This window comes from Echeneis naucrates, chromosome 5 (assembly GCF_900963305.1).
Source record: "Echeneis naucrates chromosome 5, fEcheNa1.1, whole genome shotgun sequence".
NCBI lineage: Eukaryota > Metazoa > Chordata > Actinopteri > Carangiformes > Echeneidae > Echeneis > Echeneis naucrates.
In genome coordinates this window covers 16451898-16477838 of record NC_042515.1, presented here as the reverse complement: position 1 = coordinate 16477838, position 25941 = coordinate 16451898, and the positions used below count along the sequence as shown (strand labels likewise).

Sequence of the window (25941 nt, the reverse complement as noted above, 5' to 3'; positions counted from 1 at the left end):
ATGCTTGGTTGTATGATGACCCAGGGGAGGGGGGAAGTTGTGTTTTAATGTGTGTATGTGTGCTTTATTATGACAGACGTTGTAAAAATTGTTAGATCCCACCTGAGCCCCCTTCAGTCTCTAGAAAATGAAAACACATACACACAGCAGCTATGTGTGGAGTAACTTTATTGTGTGTCCAGGTTCCCTCTCTGGGCAGGATGAGGTCATAGCCCCGGTGCTGTTGTGGAGATACGGTTACATTAGTTTCATGTGGGCTGTGCCAAAGGAATTGACACCACCTACACTCCTCTGACCCCTTTCTCTTGCCTGTTAGATCTCTCCCGCGCTCCTTAGTTTTTTCCTCTAATCATCTCAGATAACCAGCAGTGATCCTTAGAGCTTTGAATAGGTAAATGCCGACCTGTGTGTACGCATGACCGTTTGTGCAGGGTGCCAACACCGTATCCAGATATATGTGTCTACAAAAGTGTATCACTGAACTGAATCTTTGATCATAATAACCAACCCTTCATGCAGCGTGTTCAGTGTCATCTTTCTCAAACTGTTAATCGAAAGGCCCCTTTGCTGCACACGCTGTGACAACCAGTGGGTTCGGCTTCGTCACACTAATCAACATTGAACAGGCATTTTCTACATGAAACTTAACCACAATCATCTTAGAAAAAAAAGTTAATTATTTCCATTAGTGACGTGGAAACCCTGTCTCTCTGTGAAGTTTGTCTACATTTTTTTAACCCAAGACTTGAGATTTTATCATCAAAACGTCAGTCTCTCCTCCTGCAGTTGGCATTAGTTGTCAGGCGTGCTCTGGGCTTACTGGTCTAGCTGTAAGCATCTTGGTTCATACGATTTACACATTGATTCATTCATTCATCTTCAACTGTTTATCCACTTCCGGGTCACAGAATGATTTCTACATAAGTGGACACACTTTCCTATTCATTTGAATTAGAAATTGTGTCCAAACTCTTGACTGGTGGTGTACACATATATATATATATATATATATATATATATATATACACACACACACACACACATAATTGCTCTGGGATTGTGGTTTATAACAGTTAGTCTTTTTTTATTTGCTCTTGAGGTATGAAACAAGGTTTCACTTTACATACTGTATGAATTCCCTCATGCAGATTTAGTACTTTGTGAAACACAGAAGATGATGGGTTTACTGTAAATTCACACAAGGAACCAAGTAGAATGAAGTTTGCATCAAACACATTATCAGTGTGCATTTGAGCAATCAAATTAGATTTGTCAATTAGACAAAGGGTTTGAATTGTTCCTTACAAGCTTACTGAAATGCAAATCAATTAACTGATTCTCAAAATAGATTATAAATACATTTTCTGTCGACGGAGGAATAGCTGTTTTCATTTTAATTAATAATCCAAGATCAACTACATAATTATCCATATACATTTTTGCATGTACATGCCCAGCATTGTCATTTGAGAGAACAAACAGTAGTTGGCTTATGTGTGTGTGCCTGCTCACATTACCGTTTATATTTGAGATGAATATCTTGACAACACGTTGTTAATGTAAAATATGCAACCAAAACTCACTCAGCCTGCATTCTGTGTATATTTCTGGATGCCTGCCTTAGAAATACTGAGGTTACTCCCAATTTAATTTGAAATGCTTTATGACATATTTGCATACTGGCTTTTGTTCATCTATAGTGCCTCCCTGATCCTCCGTGTCAAATTCAATGCATCTCTTGATGTGTGTGATTTTTTGTTTGCCACAAACTGTGGTGGGCAACTTGTTACCTGCCCCAGCTGCCATTCCATGTGAAGTTATTGTTTACGTAGATGAGCGGTAATTGACCCCACATAATGAGTGAGTGCATCACTTATTTATAGATCTGAGGACAACAAAGGTTGTGCAAACAAAAAAGTCATATTTAGTGATCATTCATTGTGTATCCATTTTGAGTGGCAGGCTAGTTGTGAAAGTGAACATCAACCTTTTCCCAAGTCAGATAACCTTTAAAAGTCCCTAGTGTTTTCCCACTGTCCCACAGCAATGCACTGACAATAGAGACAGTGTTCTCGACCAGCCAGAGCATCGGATCACATTTCCTGTTCCTGATTTAAGATCAACTCAGCTGACTGCTGATACACTCTACTCCTCAATACCAGGGCCATCACTCTGCTAGTGTATCACTTGAGTTTGTGTTCCTTTGTGTGTTTATTATCATGTAGGATGTATTAGGAAAATCGACAAAGTTCAAACAGAGGCAGTAAGTTTATCAAAACCAGGAGTAAAAGCATGTTAGAGCCAAAGACAGTAACCCTATTCTTATTCACTACAGGGTGTATCTGAAACAAAGAAGCCTGTCTGTGTACATGGGCTGTTAACCTAGTGTGCAATAACAGACTGTGAGTACTGCGGACGCAGGGGAGACTTACAGTAGGACTTGGGCATGAGAAACTTTTGTCTCAGTTAAATTATTCCTGTCCCTATTTACACCTACAAAGGCAACATTGGCCCAGGTAATATCTGGTAATGTCAGTATCACAGTGCAGAGGTAGTGGTTTGAGGGCTGAGCTGAGGTGTGCAGACCTGTTTCTTTTGAAATACATGAAGGAAGTCAGATGATGTTCCCCTCAGGTCAAATGGCTCATGTCCTGATTTGCATAATTGTGGGTCAAGTTAAAGTGCTAATTTGTGTGTGGTAGGTGAATGAAGAGTGAGTGAGAACTAATATTCAGAGCTACATGAATGAGTAGCACCTGCCACATTATGAAAGATTCACTGCCAATTCTGTTAGCAACAACAAATATTGCCAATGTTCTCTGGCGAGAGAACACTTCAGTCTCATGCCAACCTTATGACAGCACCCTGGGCCAAATGTTGCAGCCCACCCCACCCCCCTCGAAAAAAGAAGACCTCCTAGAACCCAAGGAAGAAATAATGAAACAATTTCAACAATTGTCAGCCTGTTTTGCCTGTGAGAAATCAAGCTAGAGAATCATACTAAAGAGCATTCTGACTTGTGACGCTCGAATATGCACACAGCTCTACAGTGAGCTGGCGACCTCTCACCTTTTTCCCGTGCTGCCTCAGGGACTCAAGATCAAGAGAAGTAATTTAAGTGTCTGACCTCTGATCCTTTGGTTGAAGAGAGTGGCAGGGACAGTACAAAACAGTACTGATGGCACTATGAGAGAAAAAGAGAAAAGGCTAAACATCACAGGAATCTCATATCTACTTATTCTACTTTCCTGCTGACACTCAAGCACAGGAATGTACTAGTCTTACGGCATGGCCCAATGACCTGTTAGTTCATCAGCCTGGTGGGGAAATGAGCTGTGCGGTATGTTTTATACACTTAAACTGCAACAGTAAACGCATGACTCTGCTAATGATAGAGTGGATATATCTGATTTTAGATCTGAAAGTTTTAGTTAATTATTTGATTACTTTATCAACAGAAAACGATCTGGCAGATACCTCTATAATCACTATAGGTATTATGATCATATATTATTTTTACTGTGTAAATGACAGCCACTGGCTGGCTCCAACCTCAGTGATTGCAAGGTTTTCAGATTTTCTTTGTATTCAGATAATTTAGAACTGAATAGTTTTGGGTTTTGGGCAGCTCCAAAGTAAATAATCAACAAAATGACAAAACAATTTACCACATAATAAATTTTTGAAGAAAGCATTGCAGCATAGTGGTTAGCACTGTTGCCTCACAGCAAGGTTGTGGGTTTGATTCCTGGGCCTGGGTTTCTGTGCAGAGTTTGCATGTTCTCCCTGTGCCTGTGTGGGTTTCCTTCACCATCCAAAGACATCGTGTTTGGGTTAACTGGTGACTCTAAATTGTCCGTAGGTTTGAATGTGTGTGTGAGTGGTTGTTGGTCTCTGTCTGTCTCTGTGTGTTGACCCTGTGATGGACTGGTGACCTGTCCAGGGTGTACCCCACCGTCATCCAGTGTGAGCTGGGATTGGCTCCAGCACCTCTTGTGAGCCAGATACGGAGAAGCAGTAGAAAATGAGAGAGAACGAATCAATTTTTTTTCCCTAAAGAAAATCAGTGGCAGGTTGGCAGTCAGGCAGGATTTTATAGTTGTCAATTAAAAATGCAATAACACTAATAACAATTGATACAAACAAACATTTTCATCATAGAGCTCACTGAACTGTTATTATTGATAATAATCTGAAACACATACAGCAAAAATGTTAGTCTCAAATCCAGACAAATAAGTCAGAAAATTCCTGTACTGTAAACATTTTGGTTCATGATGTGGAATATACTAACATATGTAGCACCTCAATCATAGTGATAGTGATGTTGTTTTCTGACTTCATAAATATGAGGTTGAAGTTATTGACAGCCGCTTGCACACTCCATACACATACAGAGAAATGTGTGTGCAATCGCTAATGCTATTAATACAACTGCACGCACACACACACACACACATGCCAAATACTAATGAAAACATGGTTTGATGCTATTAATATGTTGAGAAACGGCAACGCACAAACCCAATGTCCTGGCACATATGTGCACATAATTGCATACAATAACACAAGTGTTTACTGGCAGGTGATACTAAAAATAAACTGGCTCACTTACATACACTTCAACTTGCACAAAGAGCCACAGTGAGCTCGTTCCAGAAACAAATGGGCGCTATTAATACTCCGACACCAACACGCAAAAATTAATGCACATGTGTACATGTGTACACTGTCAACTGTTGCTCAAGCAGATCCTACTTATGCAAACACAAAAACCTGTTATGTACACTCAAAAGAAACAACTGCAAGCTATTAATATCTTGGCATGTTTCAGATGGACACAAGCACTCACACATGGATGCACATATTCACTCAGAGATTGATACTCCAGCTGCTCGGAAGCAGAAGGACAGAATGTCCCCAGCAGCTGTGGATTCCAGTGAACGTAAGGAAGGGGGAGGGATGGAGAAAACGACAGAGGGATAGGTGGCGGCAAGGGGAACTAGCAACTGAAGGTGACCAGTATCGTGGAGAAAGTGTCATAAACTTGTTTCCATTTCCTTACCAGCCATCCAGAATTCATAGAAGCCCAGTTATGTTTGTAGCTCTTGTCTTTCATGTGATACATTAATTTTGTTGTTAATATTGAGACCAGAGTGTAAATAAAATAATTTGCATTCAGCACAAGAAAGTGCAATCGATATTTTAAAAGAAACAACATTAATATTAATAGTTCTCAGATGTCATTTTGTTCATGAAATCTTTCACCCGTTCCCTTTGCTGCTCATTTAGCAAGGCATGACCTCAACCCTGCCTCCTGTCTTTATGCATACAAATATTAAATACCACTTAACCTGATCTGTTACTTCCAGATTTAACTCCATTCAATATGTCTCTAGAGTTGACTACAGCCCAACAATAGTCAAGAGCATTTTAAGGCCATACTGTAGATATAAATACTGCTGAGGGATATCTGTGACTCTCTCAAGCTGCAGGAATGAACCAGTGAAGCCATTCAACCAAAATAGCAGCTTCTGCTTGCCTAATTGAACCAAGAGGATGTTATGGTGCAGGCTAACTTTAGAAACAGGAAGTCACTGTTTCTGTTTGTGAGTCTGTGTGTACAGCAGTAAAGCGTATGCATTTGTGCAGGTGTGTCTGTGTGTGTGTCTGAGTTCTTAAATGTGTTGCTGCAGAGGGCCTACAGAAAGAGGATGGTGGTTGTGAAACAAATATGCTATTACAGAAACCAGAAGTTTGTCTCCTGCCTATTTTTAGCAGCAAAAAAGCACAAATGAAAAACAGAGCATGCATACAGATCGTATCTACATAACTTCTCTTGTTACAGATTTTATCTTGTGAATAGAATTTCTTTCTCATTTTAAAATATGTATGTATTTTTAGAGCACAGTTGATAAATAACTGACTATAGTATGCACTACAATTGGGATACTTTTTTGTAATGTAATGTTGCATAAAATGTGTTACCGTAAATCTCCTATTGTAGTGAGTTCTTTGTAATATAATAGGATGGAACTAACAACCTTTGAACCCCTTAAGGATACAGGTGGAGGAAAACTTAACTCTTTGGCTGGCTCTTTGAAAGCACAAGCAGCCACTGAGCTGGTTTTGTGTCCAGTCATATAATGAGTCATTCTCTAAATCTGTCCCAAGTCATAGCTTTGGTATCAGTATGAAAACTCAACAAAAGATATATAAACTTATTGAAGGTGTAACAGACACAATTGAGTGAGTGTAAATCATGTGACTCTTTGAGAACATTTACTGTTACTTTGGTCAGAATTCAGATGTATGCGGCTGACGCAGGTTGATGTTTGTGCTATTTCTAGGGTAAAAATATACCACAGGTGTTTTTGTTCTGTTTAGTAAGACTTACTTCCTGATCATTTCCTTTCTCCCTTTTAGGGCCCTGACTTGTTTGGTAGTTGTGCATGTGTGTGTGTGTCTGTGTGTGTGTTTGTGTGTGTTTTAATGCATATGAGTGTGTCTGTGTGTCAGAGAGTGTATGTAGATTATTTGAGTACCCACCATCACCATCCTGCTCCTGATTTCCTTTGCAAACACAGCAGACATTCTTCAATAATACGTGCTGTTCTGCTGTTTCTGGTACTTCCTGTTTTTTTGTGTCACTTTTTAAATAGCTAAAAGCTCGAAAGAACCCAACACTGTCAGCATCAACAGTAATATACACTTGGGGATGCATTAACCAGCTGAAAGTCACATAAAGTCTTCACTGATGTACTGATGTTTGGCTCTGCTGACAAAGTAGGACTTCTACCTTGTGCAAAACAAAACAGAGACATCATATTAACAATAGGCTTGTCATCTGCGTGTTTCATTAACTCAGTGAATAGCTGTACAAATAATGACCCATCAAAGTTTTCGTTCTTACACAATAGTTTGTGTAGTTCACATGTAGAGACAACAAAGCTGATCCCATGCAGGTATTATGAGCTCCATTGTGCAACAGATCTGGAACCATTTGGCTTAAAATGTACAATACTGTTGTTTTGTAAATAAATCTGGCGTTGTTAACTGCCCACCAGTTTTCTTTCACATTCTACTGTGTAACTCATACAGAGTTTTCTTCTCTGGGAATGAGGGCCAAGTAAATTTTCTTGGATCTGTACAGCTTGCTGTTTGACTCAAAGAGGAGGGAATTTCAGTGGCATTTGGGTGCAGCCTGTATGTGGAGGTTTGTCTAGGGCTGTTACTGCACCACAAGAAGTTAGATCTGAGAATGTTGTTTCTGTAACTTATGGAGGTGTTGTAAACAATGAATCTGTCTTCGCTGGAATTACTGTTAGCTGTAATCGCACTAGTCTTCAAAACAGTCTTCAAACTCTAAAAATACACCCCTCTTGATTTATCTCTGGCATTTTGTTCTTCTTAATGTGCCTTACCCACATAGTTGGCTTGATAACGTCATCGTTTATTTATTTAACTAATGAATAACTCCCAAAATAAGTGAATTATTATGATAGAAAATGCGACTGTGGTATGAGAGGCAGTGTTTTTACTTCAAGGTTGTTACTGTGATACAGTGTTGACCACAACAGTTAGTGTAATTCAACAGCGTATTCAAGTAAAGAAATGTCCTCTTACAGGAATAATGTGAGTAATGTTGAGTAATATTCTGGGCTGCACTCATTCAGGCGTATAAGCTCAGTAAATTTCCACATCCCTCCCTTCTTGTCACTGTCCCTCTGCCCCAGAGGGAGCAAGGTATCTCCTTCCACACTCTATGTGCCTATTCCTTTGTATTAGCAACCAAAACATTTCCTGACAATGTTTATTGGTCTCAGGTATCAGGTGATCCACAGGCTTCCATATGTTTTTGGCTTGCATCATGCATCACAATAGTTGAGAATAACCTCTGGCTGTTGTCTTCCCAGTACCAGCTATCATCAGCCTTCTCTTGTACTTTTTATAAGTCATACCAGCAGGTCCATTTTGTGCGATACATACCACAGTTAAATCAGTTGTGATGAAAAGTAAAGTTATTCTGACATATTTACAATAGGCTTTGGATTGCATGAATGGATCAAAACCTTTTCACACTCCCCTGCACCTATAAAAAGACATCTGTCTTTAGTTAGGGCACGGAGGCTTGGTTCACTTGACTCACTTGTGCTAAATTTAGCTTTTTATTTCTTTCATTTTAGTTAAAACCTGCAAGGGCATGACAGATTGATGTACCTGACCCAAATGCCTTGACCACACGATGTTCAAATCCAACTCACCACTCAATTTTTTTCCATTTTATTTTATGCCTCTATTTCCCCAACACACACAACAGCCCTCTCTTTTTCATTGCTGAATGTAGTGTTGGACAATGGCCAATTCACTTGAGGCAGGAAGACTTGAATGAAATGAAATATGGCTGGTGAACGTGCAGAGTTCAAGTACAAGTACACATCTGGGCATATACTTGTGCCAAATAAACTGAGTGCACTCTTGATCTTGTTTATGTAAAACATAAACACTGGATGGTGCCCGAATTGTTCTTGGACTTTTTGTTAGTATATGTTGAAAACATTTTTCCTCAGGTGTTACAAGCTCTAAGTTATCAGAAAATTTATGATGCTATAATCTGGGATGATGATCGGTCTATGGCATTGAAAAATCATCACATTTTACAGTATGGTGAAAAGTCACATGATCTATGAAATTGTAGCTGATGTTTCACAGCACAAACAATTCTCACCTTTTTTCTTTATTTTTTTTGCTGTTTTCTCTTTTTCTCTGAAGTGGATGTGATCACCAGCAATCAGGTTTCATTATCAATAAGTGGGGAGCAGCCCATGGACCTAAGTGTCACCCAGAGGTTGTTACATCCAGGCCCAGATTCGGCCATGCTGGCTCCCCGCCCCGGCTTGTTCCTGGGACCCCTCAACACTCAACATTGCCCTCAGTTTTCCCAGCAGCGCTTGCAGGTGAGACCAAACCTTTGTGTCAGCAGAATAACACTCTTAACAGCCCTCTCAGCTGTCACAATCACCCAACATCACCAGCTCCTTAATGGCTCTGTCAGAGGGTTAATATGAATGAGTAAACCAATGACATTTCACACTACATGTCTTGCCACATCGTGCAACATTAACACCTCAACAATTCATTTCGTGTGCAGGATTTCCTACTATATCAACCATTAAGCCAACCAGTCAGTCGCCTTTGCCAAACTCCTTCAGACAAGTCCAATTCTCAGCAATGTCCAATATGCAAATCCTGTGGCAATATTTAACTGTCGACATGTTTGTCGGGGACTTTAACCGTTCCTGCCTTTTTGTATAAATCTCATATTTATAGCATAAGCAAATAAAGTCGGTCAGTGTTAATGTGTCTTCCTGCTTGTCCTTTGCAGTATAACATTGAACAAAGGCAAAGAGAGATGGAGGAGGAGGAAGAGCTTCAGCAGCTGACACGAAAGAATAAAAATGAGCAGAGTGAGTATCACATGTACCACAGAGACTTTACTGTGCCATAATGTGTTTTCATATGTTTGCTGAAAGACCATCAGGTTGTTGACGTGTTTCTCATATGAGTCACAGCACACACTATGTTTAAATAAAAAAGGGGATTTCCTCTAGTGCTGTGATGTATTCACAGATTCCTAGGAAATTTGTGCTCATATCAAACCAAAATCAAACAAGCAGTGGTTTCAGGAAATGTTGTGCTGTTTTTATATTTGGCATGTTGGGAAAATTAAGTGAGTATAAAGAAAATAGACTAATTTCCTGGATCATACCACTGACCTCTTATTCAAACAATATAATATACATCAATGTGAAAAAAACTGTTCCAATTTCTGCATCAAAAACATGTTTTATTATTAATTCTCTATCTCTCTACACTATTGCAGCTTTATCTATTGCATGACTTGTACATGACCCAAATAATTGTCTTCTTTACTAATGGGGGTATTTTTTGATTGGCAGGCGCTGTATCCAGTCCTCTGGTAAGGCTTAAACTTCGGGAACATATAATTATGAAGAACCAGCCCACTCATGATAGAGTTACCCCCAACCACAGCAGTCCAAAACAAGGGTACAGGTGAGAAAGACAAACTAGCGTAACAGAAATCCTGTGATTTATTTGAAAGCAGAACATAGACTGTGAGAGCTGCAAACACAGCACACTCTCAGCAAAAAAAAAAGACTATTTTGGTAATACAGCAGTTTCACATATGTTCATGCGTCTATATTCTCTATTTTGACATTTGGTTGGCTATTTTAATGATTCTCATGAATCGCTGTTAAAAATAAAAACATATTTCCTCTTATTTTCCTTTATCTTCATGAATAAGAATCTGTCTAATTTTGTTTTGGTTAATTAGACTACCAGCTCCTGAAATGTCCCCAAAGACTCAGCCCTCACCGTGTGAGCAGCGTAAGGACATTGCTCTGCGCAGGACAGGTGAGATGGCTCTAGCTGTCAGTGTCTGTGATGACGTTCCCAAACTTGAGGTTAAAGATGTGAAAGTCACTGGTGATTTTCCACTTGAAGTCTATTCTTATTGTGTTGTATTCTGTGTAATTTGAGTCAGATGGAAAGTTATCTGACTGTACTTTACATTTCAGTAGTATAATTTTCAGTGTCTCAGCAAACTGTCATTATGTATGTATTCTGGGTAGAGAAAGAGAAATTTAACAGTAGTGAGACGAAAGAAACCTATGAATCAACAGGCCTGCAGGCATAGAGACTCAGCAGCCATAAGAATAGGAGCAACACAGATGTGCAAAAACCAAAGCAGTTACATAACATTTAAGTAAGGTATGTGTAAAATGAACTGCGTGAGAGTCCTGAGCAGGTTTCCCTCACCGTGTGAATGACAGTGGGAGTGGTTTTGTCAGTTCAAGTACACTAACCATTCAAAAAGCTACTATTTATTTGCATTGCCTCAGAACCCTTAGGTGCCAGCGTGCGTACACACACCCTCCAGTGTTGGTTTTGGCCTAGAGACAAAACATAGCTGCCTTTTATCTGCTCTTTACCAGCTACTGATTGATTGTTTTGTTCAGGCTTACTGGAGCCTGACCAATGTAAACATGGGACTTTTTTAATTCTACTGAGATGAGTTGAAGCATTTGCTTGGTTCAGCTGTTCTGCAGATTGCTTTAACTTTGTTTTGTTATCAAAATTATGTGTGTCAATGTAGTATTACTGTGCATTACTGAGTCTGTGTATTCCTGCTCACATCCAGTATAAGATCATATAGTTTATCACTAAGTTCTAAGGACGAAAGCTATACATATGTATACATTTTTTGAAAAGTTAGTGCGTGTGATTCTACTGATGTTCATGTGTGTATGTCTGCATGTCCAGTCTCTGAGCCCACTCTGAAGTGGAAGTTGAAGAAGCTGATCAGTACAAGGCCAAACCCCCTGCAGCGTAAGATCAGTGCCCCTCCTGCTGTCAAGCACAGGACAGAAACTTTGGGTAGCGTATCTACATTTAGATAGATCATTCTTACGAACTATTGCTTTTGGTTTGTTCTTTTTATTTTTCTCCCTGTTTCAGCTATCTATGTCAATGTTGCTTCATCTGTTTTGTTTTTTTTCCTCATATGTAGTTATTTTACTAGAAGAATGTTTTGTTGTTGTTTATGTACAACAAACAATTTCAACCCACACTGTAGTGAGATGGTTTAATACATTTTCACTTAGCTTTATGTTGTAGGAGTACACTTGCTCTGTTGTTGGTTTTCATGAGTTTTGTGGTATCTCTTCATTCTATCATCTAGACTCATCTCCAAGCAGCAGTAGCACTTCAGCATCAGGGTGCAGCTCACCTAATGACAGCCTCCACTCAGATAATGGCACCCTTCCACTGGCTCATGAGGTGAGCTTTTCTTTATATGAAGGCTTTGTCAAATTTTGATATCGACACTGGTGTATTATTGCACTAGTTAAGGTTCAGCGCTCAAGCACGGGTGAACACAATTCATTTGGCCAGATGTTGATGTTTTATCTTCATCATCTTGATTATTTATGTATTTCCTCGAAAACTTTTCACTTCCTGTTTTCTTAGCAGTAATTACTCACTGAATAAATGATAATAGTGGGTTTTTTCTGGTGATTTTACATCTGCAAAAACCATCATGCGCTGAATGTGACATTTTTTTCAATTACATTTTTTCTCATCTCTAATTTATTTAATAAATAAATTCAAGTGGTCATATGCTATCATATGTGACTGTCTGTACTGACAACATGTAATGACTAAATGAAATTTATATTTCATTTAGGCACAGAGGTTGCTGCTAAAAGATGGTAGCTTGTCCCATTTCACCTTGCCTCCTAACCCCACTGCAATGCCCAACATCACTGCTGGACTTCCTGCACAGGTGAGCAGTGACACATTTTGAGGGTTCCCATTTGGCCTATGGTTGAATTACCAATATAAACTCCAGCTACCTTTCTGAATCACATATCAACTTATCAAATAGACACACAAAGTTAAATTTGTGCTGGGAACCCTTATATAGACGTGGTATATTCAGGTTTTCACTTCCCTCTTGATCTCTTTAGGGCTTTCATATGTTGTGAGCTAGTCTTGTGTTGGTTTACCCATATCACTAACATCTTCAATGGCGCTTACACAGTTTTTTGTGTAAGCTCCAGACATGACAAGGGTTCCTCTAATTCTTAGTGACCCCACCAACATGTCCTACCTCAGGCTCTTGACTTTTGTTTTCTCTCACTCACCAGCCCGACAAGCAAGTAGCCAGGCCACTAGCTCTGCATCAGGTCTACTTACCTGTGGAAAGAAACAGTCCATCCCTGGCCCAGCACCTGCAGCCTGTGCTCGTACTGGAACCACACACTGGACTGGTGCACCCCCAGCTTGTGTCCTGTAAGTTTTAAATCAACAAATGTGCAGCAAAAGCCGAAACACTGTGCAAATTTACAGTGAAGTGAAAAAGGAGCATTTATGTGTGAATTATTTTAATAATGGTGCAACCTCAACTTAAGGGGATCAAGAGACTTTATTGGATTTTGTTAATGAATAGTTGTTTTTTTTATTTATTGGTGTTAATATTGAAATAGAAGAATTGTTGAAGCTCAAAGTCATACATCTGGACATTGTGTGATGCGCAATGTCCAGATGTTTCCCATAGATTGATTTATTTGTAGATTACATTTGGTCATTTGGTCTTAGCAAACACAAATTCGGTATTTCCATATAGAGATTGAAAATGAGAACGAGCTGTCACTTAAGTTGTTAGTGTAGGTGCAAACTGATACACTTGGAGTCTGACATGAAGAAGTACATCTTAAAGAACAGCAATGCCCTGTAGCCTGTGCCTCAATATAATAAACAACATAAGGGTGCCCTCTACTGGGTCTTTGATACTACTGTAGATAATAATAAAACAAATCTGATGCAAACAACCAACATTAAATCATCAGCAGAAGTAAAATGTTCACATTTTCCTCCATACTTTACTGCCTCCAGCTTGCCTTTTTCATAAATTTTTGGGGGGCTTTGATTGCCTTTGTTTCATTGGATAATTATCACAGAGGCCGAGAGGAAACCGTCAGAGAGATATGGACATGAGCTGCAGCATAGGTCCCTTGCTTGGATTTGAATCAAGGACACAACTACACTAACCAATCAACCACCCGCACTGCCCTGTATTTTCATTTTTATGTCCATTTTATTGTGTATTTTTTCCCCTCAGCTCTTTCTGTCACCTTTACCTCTATTTCCTGTTTTCATTTCTTACACTCGCCCTTACCCTTCCTCTCTGCAGTTCATGGTTTGAGCTCCATTCCTCTGCAGCAGCATCAGCCCCCCAGACGAGACGGTGCTGTCAACTTGCCCTCACATAGGCCTGTGGAGCGTACACGCTCAGAGCCGCCACCCTACAGCCACTCTCCTTTTTCTTTGCATGCGATGCCACATTCAAGTGCTCAGCACCAGCTGCTTCAGCAGTACCACAAGAGTGGGCTGGAGAGGTTCAAGCAGAATACTCATTTGGGAAAGGTGAAAGGAAACACACATGGACAGAAGCATCGCATATAGAAACTAACAGCAAACAAGTTATTTGAATACATGTATGAGACTTAAGTACTTAAGTACTTAACTCTATTACTTCCCATATAAAATCTCTATGTAATTTATTTATTCAACATCTGACTTAATATAGAAAGAAACAAATTATCGTTAGCAAATTGTAAACATGGTTTAACTTCTATTTTATATTAGCCAACAAGCAAGTCCATTGAGAAGCCACGTCTGACACAGATCCCATCAGAGGACATGGACCTTGAGGAAATTGGATCAGGCTCTGGTTCGAGGTCAGGATCTGTGTGTGGCTCAGAAACAGGCTCAGTGTGTGAGGACAGCAGCCACAGGAGACAAAGCTCTGCAAGCACAGACTCTGTTTATGGCACTGAGTCCACAACCTCCTCACGGGAGAGCTTGATTGAACCCTCACATTCCCTGAGTCAGGTAACCTACCACTTGATAAAACTCTGCTAACACACAAAAAGCTTCCCAAAGGGATTATGTATGACTTAATGTAGTATTTGGTTGTGAGTAAGTTGGTTGTGTTTTGTGCAGCTCAATGGCTATATGCAGGATGTGCATATTATTCCCTCTGCTTCAGAGTTTGATGAATTGTTGTCTTAAGTATTTAGTAATTAGTTTTCAATTTAAATAACTATTTATCGTGTAATTAATTTATGATATTTATGACACAGAAAAAAGAAATTGTGTTACAGTTATGTTCATAGACATTAGAGGGCGCTGCAACTTTATTTATACCAGATTTAAAAAACGTTATATAACTTAACATTAAAGTATTTTGATTCAGTGTTTGGCAGTTCTTCCTTTTCTTTATCAGTTGCTTATTCTGGACACGCAATATTTAAATTGATCAAATAATAGGTTGCTACAAAAGTAGGATTTCTGGAATTTCTTATATTTAGTCTTTGCCCAATACTGCCTATGCTCCATCAATGATAGTTCTTCTTTTGGTACCACAGAGGCAGGTGATTCTTAGAGCAGGACTCCAGGTGGACCCAATGAATACACCTGCCCTAATTTGGCCTCACCAGCCTTTGGTTCGGACCAGGTCTTCCCCAGCCTCCACTTCTCTATCTCCTACGCATCCACCCACCAATATACCTTCTCTATCGCTATCCACCCCTACTGCAGATGTCCAGTTACGTTTCACTACTGGTGAGTGACACCTTCTTGATCAGGAAAATGGGAAACTGTGCTGGTTTTCATTTTTCAATTTGGGTTTCAATTCATGTACAATCAGATCCTGAAATACTAAAGGAGGTCTCATGAAGTTATGTGCACTTGTGTGTGTTTGTGTGTATTTAGGTCTGGTTTATGATGCCCAGATGCAGAAGCATCAATGTACCTGTGGCGACAACAGCCGCCACCCTGAGCATGCTGGGAGGGTCCAGAGCATCTGGTCTAGACTGCTTGAAAGAGGCCTCAGGAACCAGTGTGAGGTATAGTATACACACACACGCTTCCCTACAGACGCACTTTCTATAGGAGACATTAGGATTGTACTGACTTTATCATCTCATTCATCACGCCTTAAAGCCCAGCTGGCTAAAATGCCCCAAAAAATTAGCCCAAAAAGGCATGTGTACACTTACACACAAACTAAACGTACTAGAAGATGCATATTCCCACAATTAGTAATGTGTGTGTGTGTGTGTGTGTGTGTGTGTGTAGCGTATCCGCAGCAGGAAAGCAACTCTAGAAGAGCTACAGTCAGTCCATTCAGAAAAACATGTGCTTCTGTTCGGCACCAACCCTCTCAACCGCCTCAAACTGGACAACCGCAAACTGGCTGGTAACTTAACTAAAATAATCACAAACTTGCTTAACAAATTAATTAAATAATGACATTCATGGCATGAAATATCTCTTGCAGGCATCTTGTCTCAAGGGATTTTTGTCATGTTACCATGTGGAGGCGTTGGGGTGAGAACACACAGCCACGCACGCACAGTTGCACAGTTGAGATAACACTCATTGACATGGAGCATTCTCTAGAACCTCACCTTAGCTTAACCATTGCAGCTAAACTCAAATGACCTAGCAGTAATTTTACCCTTTACCGTAAGACAGCACTTTAGAGGATGTGAGAACCAGCAAAAATTTCTTCACGGCAGTGGTTTCAAACTAAAATATTCCAACCACAGAAGCAATAGGAAGAAAATTACAAATACACATATACACGGACACACACGTATACACACGTACACATCATGCAAAACCAGTCATGTGGGAATCTTTCCACTTATCTAATTGCATTACTGAACTGCAAACATTACATGGCTGATTATGCCTCATTACACAATTAAGCTAATAATGCTACAAATTGTTAATGCTATTGTCTTTGGCTGAGATGACTTTGAACCCCAATCGGAAATCAAAGGCTGTACAAAGGTGAGATGTTGGAGAAAGGGAGAAGAAGGGGGAAAAAGAGGGTACAAACAGAAACTACAGCTTGCATGCCAATGATACTGGGTTTTATGGAGTGGGGATGGATTAAGGCAAACCGAGAATGCAGAAGAAGAAAAAGATCAAAAGTGAAGGTAGCAAATTCAACAATTAACTGTAAGAGAGGGAGAAAATAGAGAGAATAAATAAAGGACATAAAGCAGTTTGTCTATAGACATGATAAAATACAGATAATAATGCCCACAAGAAACTATTGAAAAAAAATTAGAAGAGAAGAGACTGATCAGTAAAAAGAGAGGAGGTAGGAAAGGAAAAAACAGAGCTGGGTGTCAGTTGATAAGACGACTGATCTGCCTGGATTTCCGGCCTTTGGCCAGTCTGGTGAAGAGGAGTGATTGGAACAAGATGGCAAAGTCTGTGATAAAAGAAATTCCTCTGATTTCATTGTTCGACCACGGCACACCACCAGAAATATGAGTCTTGAAGAATTGAGTAACAGAGACACACATGACAGGTTTTTACTGAGAATAGATGCAACAAACAGAACGTTGATTTGGAAAAATAAGTGCATTAGCTTTTTTTTTTTTTTTTTGGATCACACATTTGAATATTTGTCAACACACCAAGAACATACTACACTATAAGAAGCTGCATGCCATTAAAAAATATTGAAGTCTCTTAAATCAGTCTCCTAAGTCAGTTCTTAACTACCAATAGCAGATTCTGCATTGGCCAGCAGCTCGAATAAATGAAATGGGACTTTACAGCAAGACTGTCTGGTAAAGCTGCTCAAGCTCTTCTTACTGGATTTAAGTTAAAAAAAAAAATTAGGTTCATCCAAACAAGACATTCCATGTTTGATGAGTCTGCAAGTAAGTATGCAGCAACTTTCTAAAACTTCAACACAGTTCACTATATCTTCAACTAACATCTGTGGCTGACTTTTCAACTAACTCCACTTGTCTCGTCACTGTTTTCCTGACAGGTAGATATTGATACAATCTGGAACGAGCTTCACACATCAGCAGCTTCCCGTATTGCTGCAGGATGTGTCACAGACCTGGCACTGAAAGTCGCACAAGGAGAGCTGAAGGTGTGTCTTTCATAGCTAGTACTTAGTCATCTCTGACATGTGTTTTCTCTGTATGCTGTGTAGTAGGTTGCAGGGTAAACACAATAATATACAGTTTATTTTGATGGATATTTCAACTGTTGACTATAATTTACATGAATTTACAACAGTGTACATATGCAAATCTTTAAAAACAGTTTGATTTATGAAAGCACAGAGGTGTTGAGTGTTTTCCTCTCTTCTTTCAGAATGGCTTTGCTGTGGTGAGGCCCCCTGGACACCATGCAACCCAGTCCTCCCCACAGTAAGGACAACAGCATGCACACGCGCACGCACACACACATGCATACACATACACACATACCAGGAGCCAGGAGGTCTCCGCAAATATTTCAAAGGCTTTATTACGGATCAGCTACACTTCTGAGCAAGAGAGAGTGAGAGGGCCCTAGGTCTCTCTGCCTTAATGTGTGTGTGTGTGTGTGTGTGTGTGTGTGTGTGCGCACTACCTGACTGATGCCTGGGGCAACCTACATCCGCCACTCAATTTCTTTCAAGCTTTCAGTCAGGACACAGAGCAAAGCACCTCAAAGAACTGTGTGTATGTGTGTGTGTCTACATGTGCCTCTAATGTATGTGTGTGGACATGTGCACTTGTGTTGTGTGCATGGGTGCATTAGTCTTTGATAGGAGGCATTAGCCAGTAACCACATTCAGCTGGAACTGTATGCTCAGCACTGTCTGTCGCTGGTTATTTATGGGATGATAATGATTTCTTTCTTGATGAGCAGAGTTTGAGCAGCATATATGATATATTGTCCACACGTATACACACGGCCACAAAAGCCTTCACAGTTTATGACCCATGCTGACTCTGCCACTTTTAACAATCCTCCTTTGTTTTTCATATATCAACACTTTCTTTGCATGCCTTTACTGTAGACAGTGAGTGGTGAGGGAAATGCTGTGCCAAATTGTGAGTTCATTTCTCTGAAATCACCTCGCAGCCAGCCATTCACACTGTTATCATTTGGAACATGCAGGGAATTTTCTGTTTGTCACAGAATTTATGGTTTCTCCATTTCTCAGGAGTGCAGGATTTTAGACTCAGCATAATGGCATGATATAAAAAAGGAGATTTTTGTTTGTCAGTGGTGAAAGATGAAATGCAAAACAAGTTGAAATGATTCATCCTCATTTCTTAAATATTTGCAGTAAATGTTTACGTGGCAGGAGTTTCCCTCTATGACTTGTGCTTGGAGTCAGTTGCAGTGACAGACACAACCTGGACTGATTAGCCACCATATGACGCTAGATAACTGGAGACATGTCTTTGAGGTTCCTAAGGTCCATATGGTGATTCTATGATATTAATTTAGCAGTGATGTCCCGATAAACACATGTGGCTGCCTTTGTTCCTGTCTGTTTGTCCACAGGGGCTTCTGTTTCTTCAACTCTGTGGCCATCGCTGCCAAGCAACTCCAACACAAACTCAACGTCAGCAAGATCCTCATTGTGGACTGGGTGAGGACCCAACACATCACTAGCTCCACTGGGCCACACATGGGCAGAAATAAACACACATGCACAGGCATATAAATACGTCATAGGCACATACATAGTCTCAGAAGCTGAGCAGCCCTGCACAGTAGCACTGCTATATATAATTTTTTCATTTGGACACTCTTATCTCTGGTCTCCATGTGTGATCTGAGCTGTCACGTAGGCTCAGAGTAAACACAGGGTCACATACAGTGAAATAAACGCACACATGCAGTTATTGATCTGCAGCCAACTAATCTTCTCTGTTATCCGTGTGTGCACACGAGCCTGCAACATGTCATGACGCATATTGTAATCTTACATATTATGGCATCAAACACTGGTCCATCTTTAAGATTAAAACACATATGCCATTGTGAGGGAAAAGGTGCAGTGGTTTTATGATAACTGTCATTCCTTCATTGGGCAGGATGTTCATCATGGCAACGGCACCCAGGAGGCTTTCTATAACGACCCCAGTGTGCTGTACATCTCTCTACATCGCTACGACGATGGCAACTTCTTTCCTGGTAGTGGTCATCCCAGTGAGGTAGTTACAAAACTCTCCTCCAAAGCAGTATTGTGTTTGTTTATTTATTTGTGTTGCCACGGGGATTTCTTAGTGTTTTTGTCTGCGTGCATGTACCTAAATTGCTAAGAACAACACATGAGAAACTTTTAGATCAGACACATGCTCTTTGAAGAGCAGACTCTGGACAGTCATTTTAGTTGGACTCTTGAAGATGCAGAGTTATAACAATATCGCCGCGGCCTCATGATGAAAGATATAAGAAATATTTGTGATTCATGAGTCTTGTGTTTTGCATTTACTTGTCAAAGCAAGAAAAATGCTTTTAACTTTATTTTATATTTTTTTTGCTAAACACATGATTCAAGCCATAATGATAACGTAAATTAATAATTTTCCTAATGATGACATCTGTCCTGCGCATGAAAATCGTAGCAGCTCCAATAAATATGCTATCTTGCACTATAGAGGGTTCGAAGATTATCTTGTCGTGAACTGCAGCGCTCAGAGTTGTCATGATTAGGACCAACATCTTTGACTTCCCATTGGAATCCAGGTTATGTGATCTGATGTCAATCAGAAAGTGTTTCTCAAGAGTTTAACCTGAAAATGTTACTAAGTTACTAATCAAAATATAATTTAAAATACAGTTTAAGATCTTCACCTCCTTCCACTTTCAAAGCGAGATAATGTTTTCATCTGTTCAACACGACATTTCCAAATGCTCCAAAGGTGTTTACCCAGTGAAGTCACGGTGAGCAGATGCCACTGTGTTTTGGTGTAACCACAGTAGGTTTAATACCCTACATCAATTGAAAAATTGCATGGCTTTGGACGTCAGAACCTCACAACAGGATGTGTACTGTGGAATTGCATGCCTTTGTTTGCGCTACAGGAAACTGAGATGCCTATGAATTCTGCCTGCGGTCTTACCAGAAACCAAGTGTGATGACTATCTCCATTCAGATGAATTGACCCCAACCCACAGTGGTGTTAAGCAACCATCCATTCCCCCACATCCCCTCCTCACGCTCCCATCCTCCTCCACAATAATAAGAGGATAAAATAGTCAGTGTTTTCCCATAAAACCCCTTGATGAGGGATGGTACATAAAACGCTCTGCTGACTTGGATGTGGCTTTGCCTAAAGTGGCCCCTCAACCTCTGTTGCGCTGTGTGGTAAACCTCTGGAGTCTCACTGTCCCCCGTGTAGGTATATAACACACCATGGGGTAGGAGTGTGATGTCATCGCTATAACAGAGAGTGCAGCGTACCACACAGAAACCAGCAGAGGCCTAATCCAGTCCAGCTACTCTGAAAACATGAAAGAGAGGAAAAGGACAGAGGAGCACATGAGACTTGGAGCAATAGCTAGAATCATGTGTGTGTGTGTGTATATGTGTGTTTGTGCGGCAGTGTGTGTGTGTGTTCGTGCACACATGTGTGTGCACGTGGGTACATTACCAGTTGGCAGAGGACAGGAGGCCTCATGTGTTTTTCGTTTGCCCTGTGAACATCCCGTCCACTGAGAGAAGAATGGAGACAGACGTTCTGTGATGCTCATCAGCATTCTTTCTCTTTCAAACATCCTCTCACACCCATACGCACGCACATATACACACACATGCAAAGGAAATTACCACGCCTTGATGCCAAGAGTGTGTCAATCAACCTCCTCATTCTCCCCTCAAACTGACACTTTGACTGATGGTGAAAGGCTCAGAAAACAGCTAAATGGCTGCTAGAAGGACTACAAAGAGAGATGCAGGAATACTCTTTCCAAGACTTGAGCTTCAGTTCACTCATCCCCAAGTATGTGAGGTCAGACTGAGATGAGCTCCATCAACTCTGCATGGTGTTTTTTCTACAAAATCTACATGTAAATCAGTAATACAGAGAAGTATGCCATGTTAGTTTTATATGACGTGATATATACCAAACCCTACAAACTGCCAAAACCATCATGCAGTATAAATATGTTACATACAAATACATTTTTATGCCGAAATATAACATTTTACAACATTCAGTCCGTATGAACAGCATTTGCCAAATATGAAGCATTTTCCAGTATGTCTGTAGCCCAAAGCTTGGGAACCATAAACGGGTGTAACTCTGTTGTGGCTCCGACTGATTTATAAGGCCATTTGACAAATTGTATCAAAATCAAAATGGAGAGACAGGGGTGTTGAATTAACAGCCATCCGTCTTTCATTTAGGAATCATAATCACTCCCTGGTGTTGCCTTAAAGAGATGCAGTCACTTTCTCTCAATTGCCGCTAGTTTTGCAACATGCTGATTTGGTGAACATTTGACACAAATCTGTCATCGTCACAGTTTCTGAACTTTTTTGGGACTCATTAACTTTCTCGACATTCACAGAGTTTGTTTTTTTTTTTCCTCTCTCTTGCCCTTGCTCCTACTCCCCTCACTCTGTCCATCCAGGTGGGTGTAGGTGCAGGTGAAGGCTTCAATGTGAATGTAGGGTGGACTGGAGGATTGAACCCTCCCATGGGAGATGCTGAATATCTGGCTGCATTCAGGTAAAGATATTATTCTTCAGGTGTCTGTTTGCCCTGTTATGTTTCTTACTTACTCCAAAATGTAAAATCTAATAGGTTTACAGTTAAATATATGTCCATACATTGCTGTAATTAGTTTACCAAAATAGAGCGCAGATTCACATTGTGGGTTTGCCTTCTTGTTGGACCTTTTAGACAGACATGGACTTCACTTGGTGTCATTGCAATATGTAAATGGACTCTCACAATTTTATGTAGATATCCACCCCTGAAAAATTTACACTGGTTATAATTTTTTTGTCACATTTCAGCCACTATGTTGAAATGATTTTCATGCTGAGAGTTTGCTGAGCATGAAAATTCCTCGTCCACAACCTATTTATGTGTTGCCTGCTGTTTTGCTGTGTTCTATTGTCTAAGTCTTCAAAAAAATACAAACAAATATAAGAAAATGCAACTGCACACAGTAAAATGTAAACCCGCTCATCCCACCAATCCATTATTCCTGCAGGGTCAGAGTGGGAGCTGGAGCCAGTCCCAGCTCACATTGGGTGAGGGACAGGTCCACCCAAGTCAGGTCACTAGTCTATCACAGGACCGACATATAGAGGCATGCAGACAAACAACCACCCAGCCTCACACTTATACCTGCAGCCAATTCATGGTCACTGGCCCTAAACATGCTTTTCTCTGGATGGTGGGGGAAAGCAGGAATACCTGGAAGAAACCCACACAGGCACAGGGAAACAAAGCCACAAGGCCACAGGCTTGGAGTTCAAACCCAAGATACTTCTTGCTGTGAAGTAACAGCGCTATCCACTGGCCCTTTGTTGAAACATGGCAGCCGTTACTGTAGACAAGTTTAGACAATTTGTATTGAATGGGAACAACAGTGATAGCAATAACTCTAAAACTAAAACAAACATGTATTCACGTATTCATGAAACACACCTGTACTCTCATCTCACTTTTCATTACATTTAGTATATTTTTCCTGAGTGAATATGGTTTGGTTCTGCTCTGCACTGTAATGAACTCAGAGTATTTCTGTCAGCAACACTGGCTCACCACCAAATGATTAAACAGTGTGTGAGCACTACACGGTGCTGCATGCAGCACACACAGTGGGTGGGCTCCTCGTCAAAGGAAAGATGCTAATGAGCTTCCCCATACTGGTAAAATCCATAGACCCAATAGGCAGGCTCAAAAACAGTAAGTCCAGTGTTTACTGGAGCCTTGGATGCTAATTAAGAGACAACGGGTCCTTTCCTAAGCAGGCGTCTGGTTTTGGTATTTTTTCATCCAGTTTGGGAAATGGCAAGTGTTTCATGTGTAAAACTTCCTTAGTTAACCGCACTGTAGTACTGCTCAGTATTGTGTGTTACTCCTAGAAACTTTTCCCCATATCAAAGCTCTGTGGTGAAGGAATGTCCTGGTGGTCCAGTGGTTTGAGGCTCATACCGTGTAGCTGTGATATCCGGGGTGCATATCCGGGCAATCAGCTTATGTCATATGTTATCACGGGGGGACAAAAAGTTATTTACTGGCCTTATCAACAATCTAATGAAGGATAAAATGACATCTGGATTTGGCAAAATTATGTTCTAAGAAACAAAATGCACGATAGAGCTGAGAAAAAACACATACTACACAAATGTTTGAATAGGTTTTCACGAAATGCTGCCATCTTTCTGTGGATTCACTGGCACGAATAAATGGATAACACGCTATACAGACAAAATTTAATGCATCATGAATTCATGTTTATGCAATTAACTATCCAGTCCGGTGCCAGTTGTGTAATTCAATTTGAATACATGATTTAGACAACAGAGCGTTCCAGACTGTGTGTTTCTCTTGGGAATGGAACAGAAGACCTAGCCAGAGTACGGCTATTGGTGATGTGTGTCTCTGTGTTCGACTTTGTCAGTGAAAGGGGAAATATTGTGGTCGAGAGTGGCGGTAGGACTCCAGTACAATCAGGAGAAAGCTCAGCTGCATTGAGATTAAATGTCATGACGTAGTGTGAGTGTGTGTGTGTATGTGCGGAGGATTACTAAGGTGGTCAGAACGTAAGGTCAGTGTAATCACCGGTAGCACAGCACACGTGCACAACATCCAGTTTCAAAGGAAGAGAATGCATATATATGTCTTTTTTGGCTTTTGTGCAGCATGCGTGGGTGCGTGGGCACATTTTTTTATGTATATTTCTAGGTGGCTACTGACAAATGACAGACTATGGAGGAGAGGAGAATGCAGCAGAAGAGAGGACAAGAAGTGGGGGGTGCATTGTTAGGGAATCCAAAGGCGGCGTAATTAGGCCCAATGGATCCCAGATGGCTGGCTGTCAGTGACGTGAGAAGAGGGACGAGCTCCTAATAGGAACCAGACCCACACAAGCGTCTTTGAACTGCCGCTGAGAGAGAGAGGGAGAGAGGGAGAGAGAGAATCAAACGCGGCATGGGCCATGCGCTCTTGCTAAATAACTGGCAGCAGGAGACAAGAGGAAGTGAGGAGAAGAGCATAGAAGCGAGGAAAGTGGTCTGCCCTGCGTAGAGTGTACAGTATGTGGGCGTCACAGCCCAGATATATCAAGGGTCTCATTTTTATCTGCTTGTGTCATTTACAAAAACAGAAACTCTTCAGTGTTACCCACCCACCTAAACATGAGTGATTTCAGACTTTGCTCCAACTGTTTTGCGATGTTTATGTATCCAGGGTTTGCAGAGCACTTGAGCTTTTTTATTTTATTTTTTTTTTTTGCACACATTCACACCTGGGAACTACCCCACCTTATTGAGTTGGCTTCTTACCAGGAATGGATCAAGAACAGAGATCAAGCACTTGGAACATGGTCTTTGATAATTTATCATTTTCAAATGGAGGGAGTTTACAGTGAAGTAAATGTTTGCAGTTAACAATCCAGAAAAAAATCTTACTTTGTACATGTGTTCCAGTTCACCAATCCAATCCACCAACACGATGCAATGATTTTTTTTTTTGGAAAAAACTTTTCTTAAAAGTTTGCTCATTACAATAATTAATCAATATTAGTTTAATCTAAAGTCAACAGCTTCCTCATAAATCATGTGTATGATATTTTGATATCACGATATCTTCTGTGTTCAGACCACAGGGTTTAAATGGATACATCATCATATAGATCTGCTTGCTTCCTCTTATCCTCCTTAGAGCTGTGGTGATGCCCATCGCCCACGAGTTCTCCCCTGATGTGGTGCTGGTGTCAGCTGGCTTTGATGCCGTAGAAGGACATTCGTCATCACTCGGAGGATACAAAGTCACAGCCAAATGTAAGGTCCAGACGTTCCCTCATTTTCATACAGCGTATTCAAATGAATACAGTCCGGCCCACACACAAGTTATTTTGGCTTGTCGGCTGTTGGTAAAAACACGCCCTTCACTTGGCAGCTGCCCCGTTATCGTCACTTAACACTCATGTTCAGCTTCCTGACATCTAAATGAAGAATATCAAAACGAGTGGTTGCATTAGCATCAGGATGGAAGTGCTGTACAATATGGCAATGTGGGTTGGTAAACTGGCCTTTCAGTATCTTACTAAAGTTACATGTGTGTATTTGTTTTCAGGTTTCGGTTTCCTTACCCGTCAGCTTATGTCACTGGCTGGGGGTCGAGTGGTGCTGGCTTTGGAGGGGGGACATGACCTCAAAGCCATCTGTGACGCCTCTGAGGCCTGTGTCAGTGCTTTGCTGGGCATGGAGGTGGGATACGTGTGTTAGTGTTTACAGAACTATTTGGGTGCCACTGCAGATATATACAGTATGATCAATTCAGG

At 40.6% G+C, this 25941-nt stretch overlaps 1 protein-coding gene across 3 annotated transcripts in view; it reads left to right on the top strand.

The window, feature by feature from the left end:
* Positions 1–25941, top strand: part of LOC115043626 (histone deacetylase 7-like) — a 37402-nt gene that overhangs the window by 9075 nt on the left and 2386 nt on the right. For 2 of the 3 annotated variants that reach the window (XM_029502244.1, XM_029502245.1), the window contains exons 2-22: positions 8773–8957; positions 9386–9467; positions 9960–10074; positions 10358–10437; positions 11347–11460; positions 11765–11862; positions 12269–12367; positions 12732–12876; positions 13778–14010; positions 14233–14478; positions 15015–15210; positions 15361–15494; positions 15727–15847; positions 15929–15978; positions 17447–17554; positions 17782–17837; positions 18970–19057; positions 19506–19625; positions 22051–22148; positions 25320–25438; positions 25734–25867. In XM_029502244.1, the coding sequence (XP_029358104.1) occupies positions 8773–8957; positions 9386–9467; positions 9960–10074; positions 10358–10437; positions 11347–11460; positions 11765–11862; positions 12269–12367; positions 12732–12876; positions 13778–14010; positions 14233–14478; positions 15015–15210; positions 15361–15494; positions 15727–15847; positions 15929–15978; positions 17447–17554; positions 17782–17837; positions 18970–19057; positions 19506–19625; positions 22051–22148; positions 25320–25438; positions 25734–25867 (2621 nt within the window). Of the gene's footprint in view, positions 1–8772; positions 8958–9385; positions 9468–9959; positions 10075–10357; positions 10438–11346; positions 11461–11764; positions 11863–12268; positions 12368–12731; positions 12877–13777; positions 14011–14232; positions 14479–15012; positions 15211–15360; positions 15495–15726; positions 15848–15928; positions 15979–17446; positions 17555–17781; positions 17838–18969; positions 19058–19505; positions 19626–22050; positions 22149–25319; positions 25439–25733; positions 25868–25941 lie in introns of all 3 variants that reach the window. The other variant, XM_029502246.1, reaches the window with a different exon arrangement.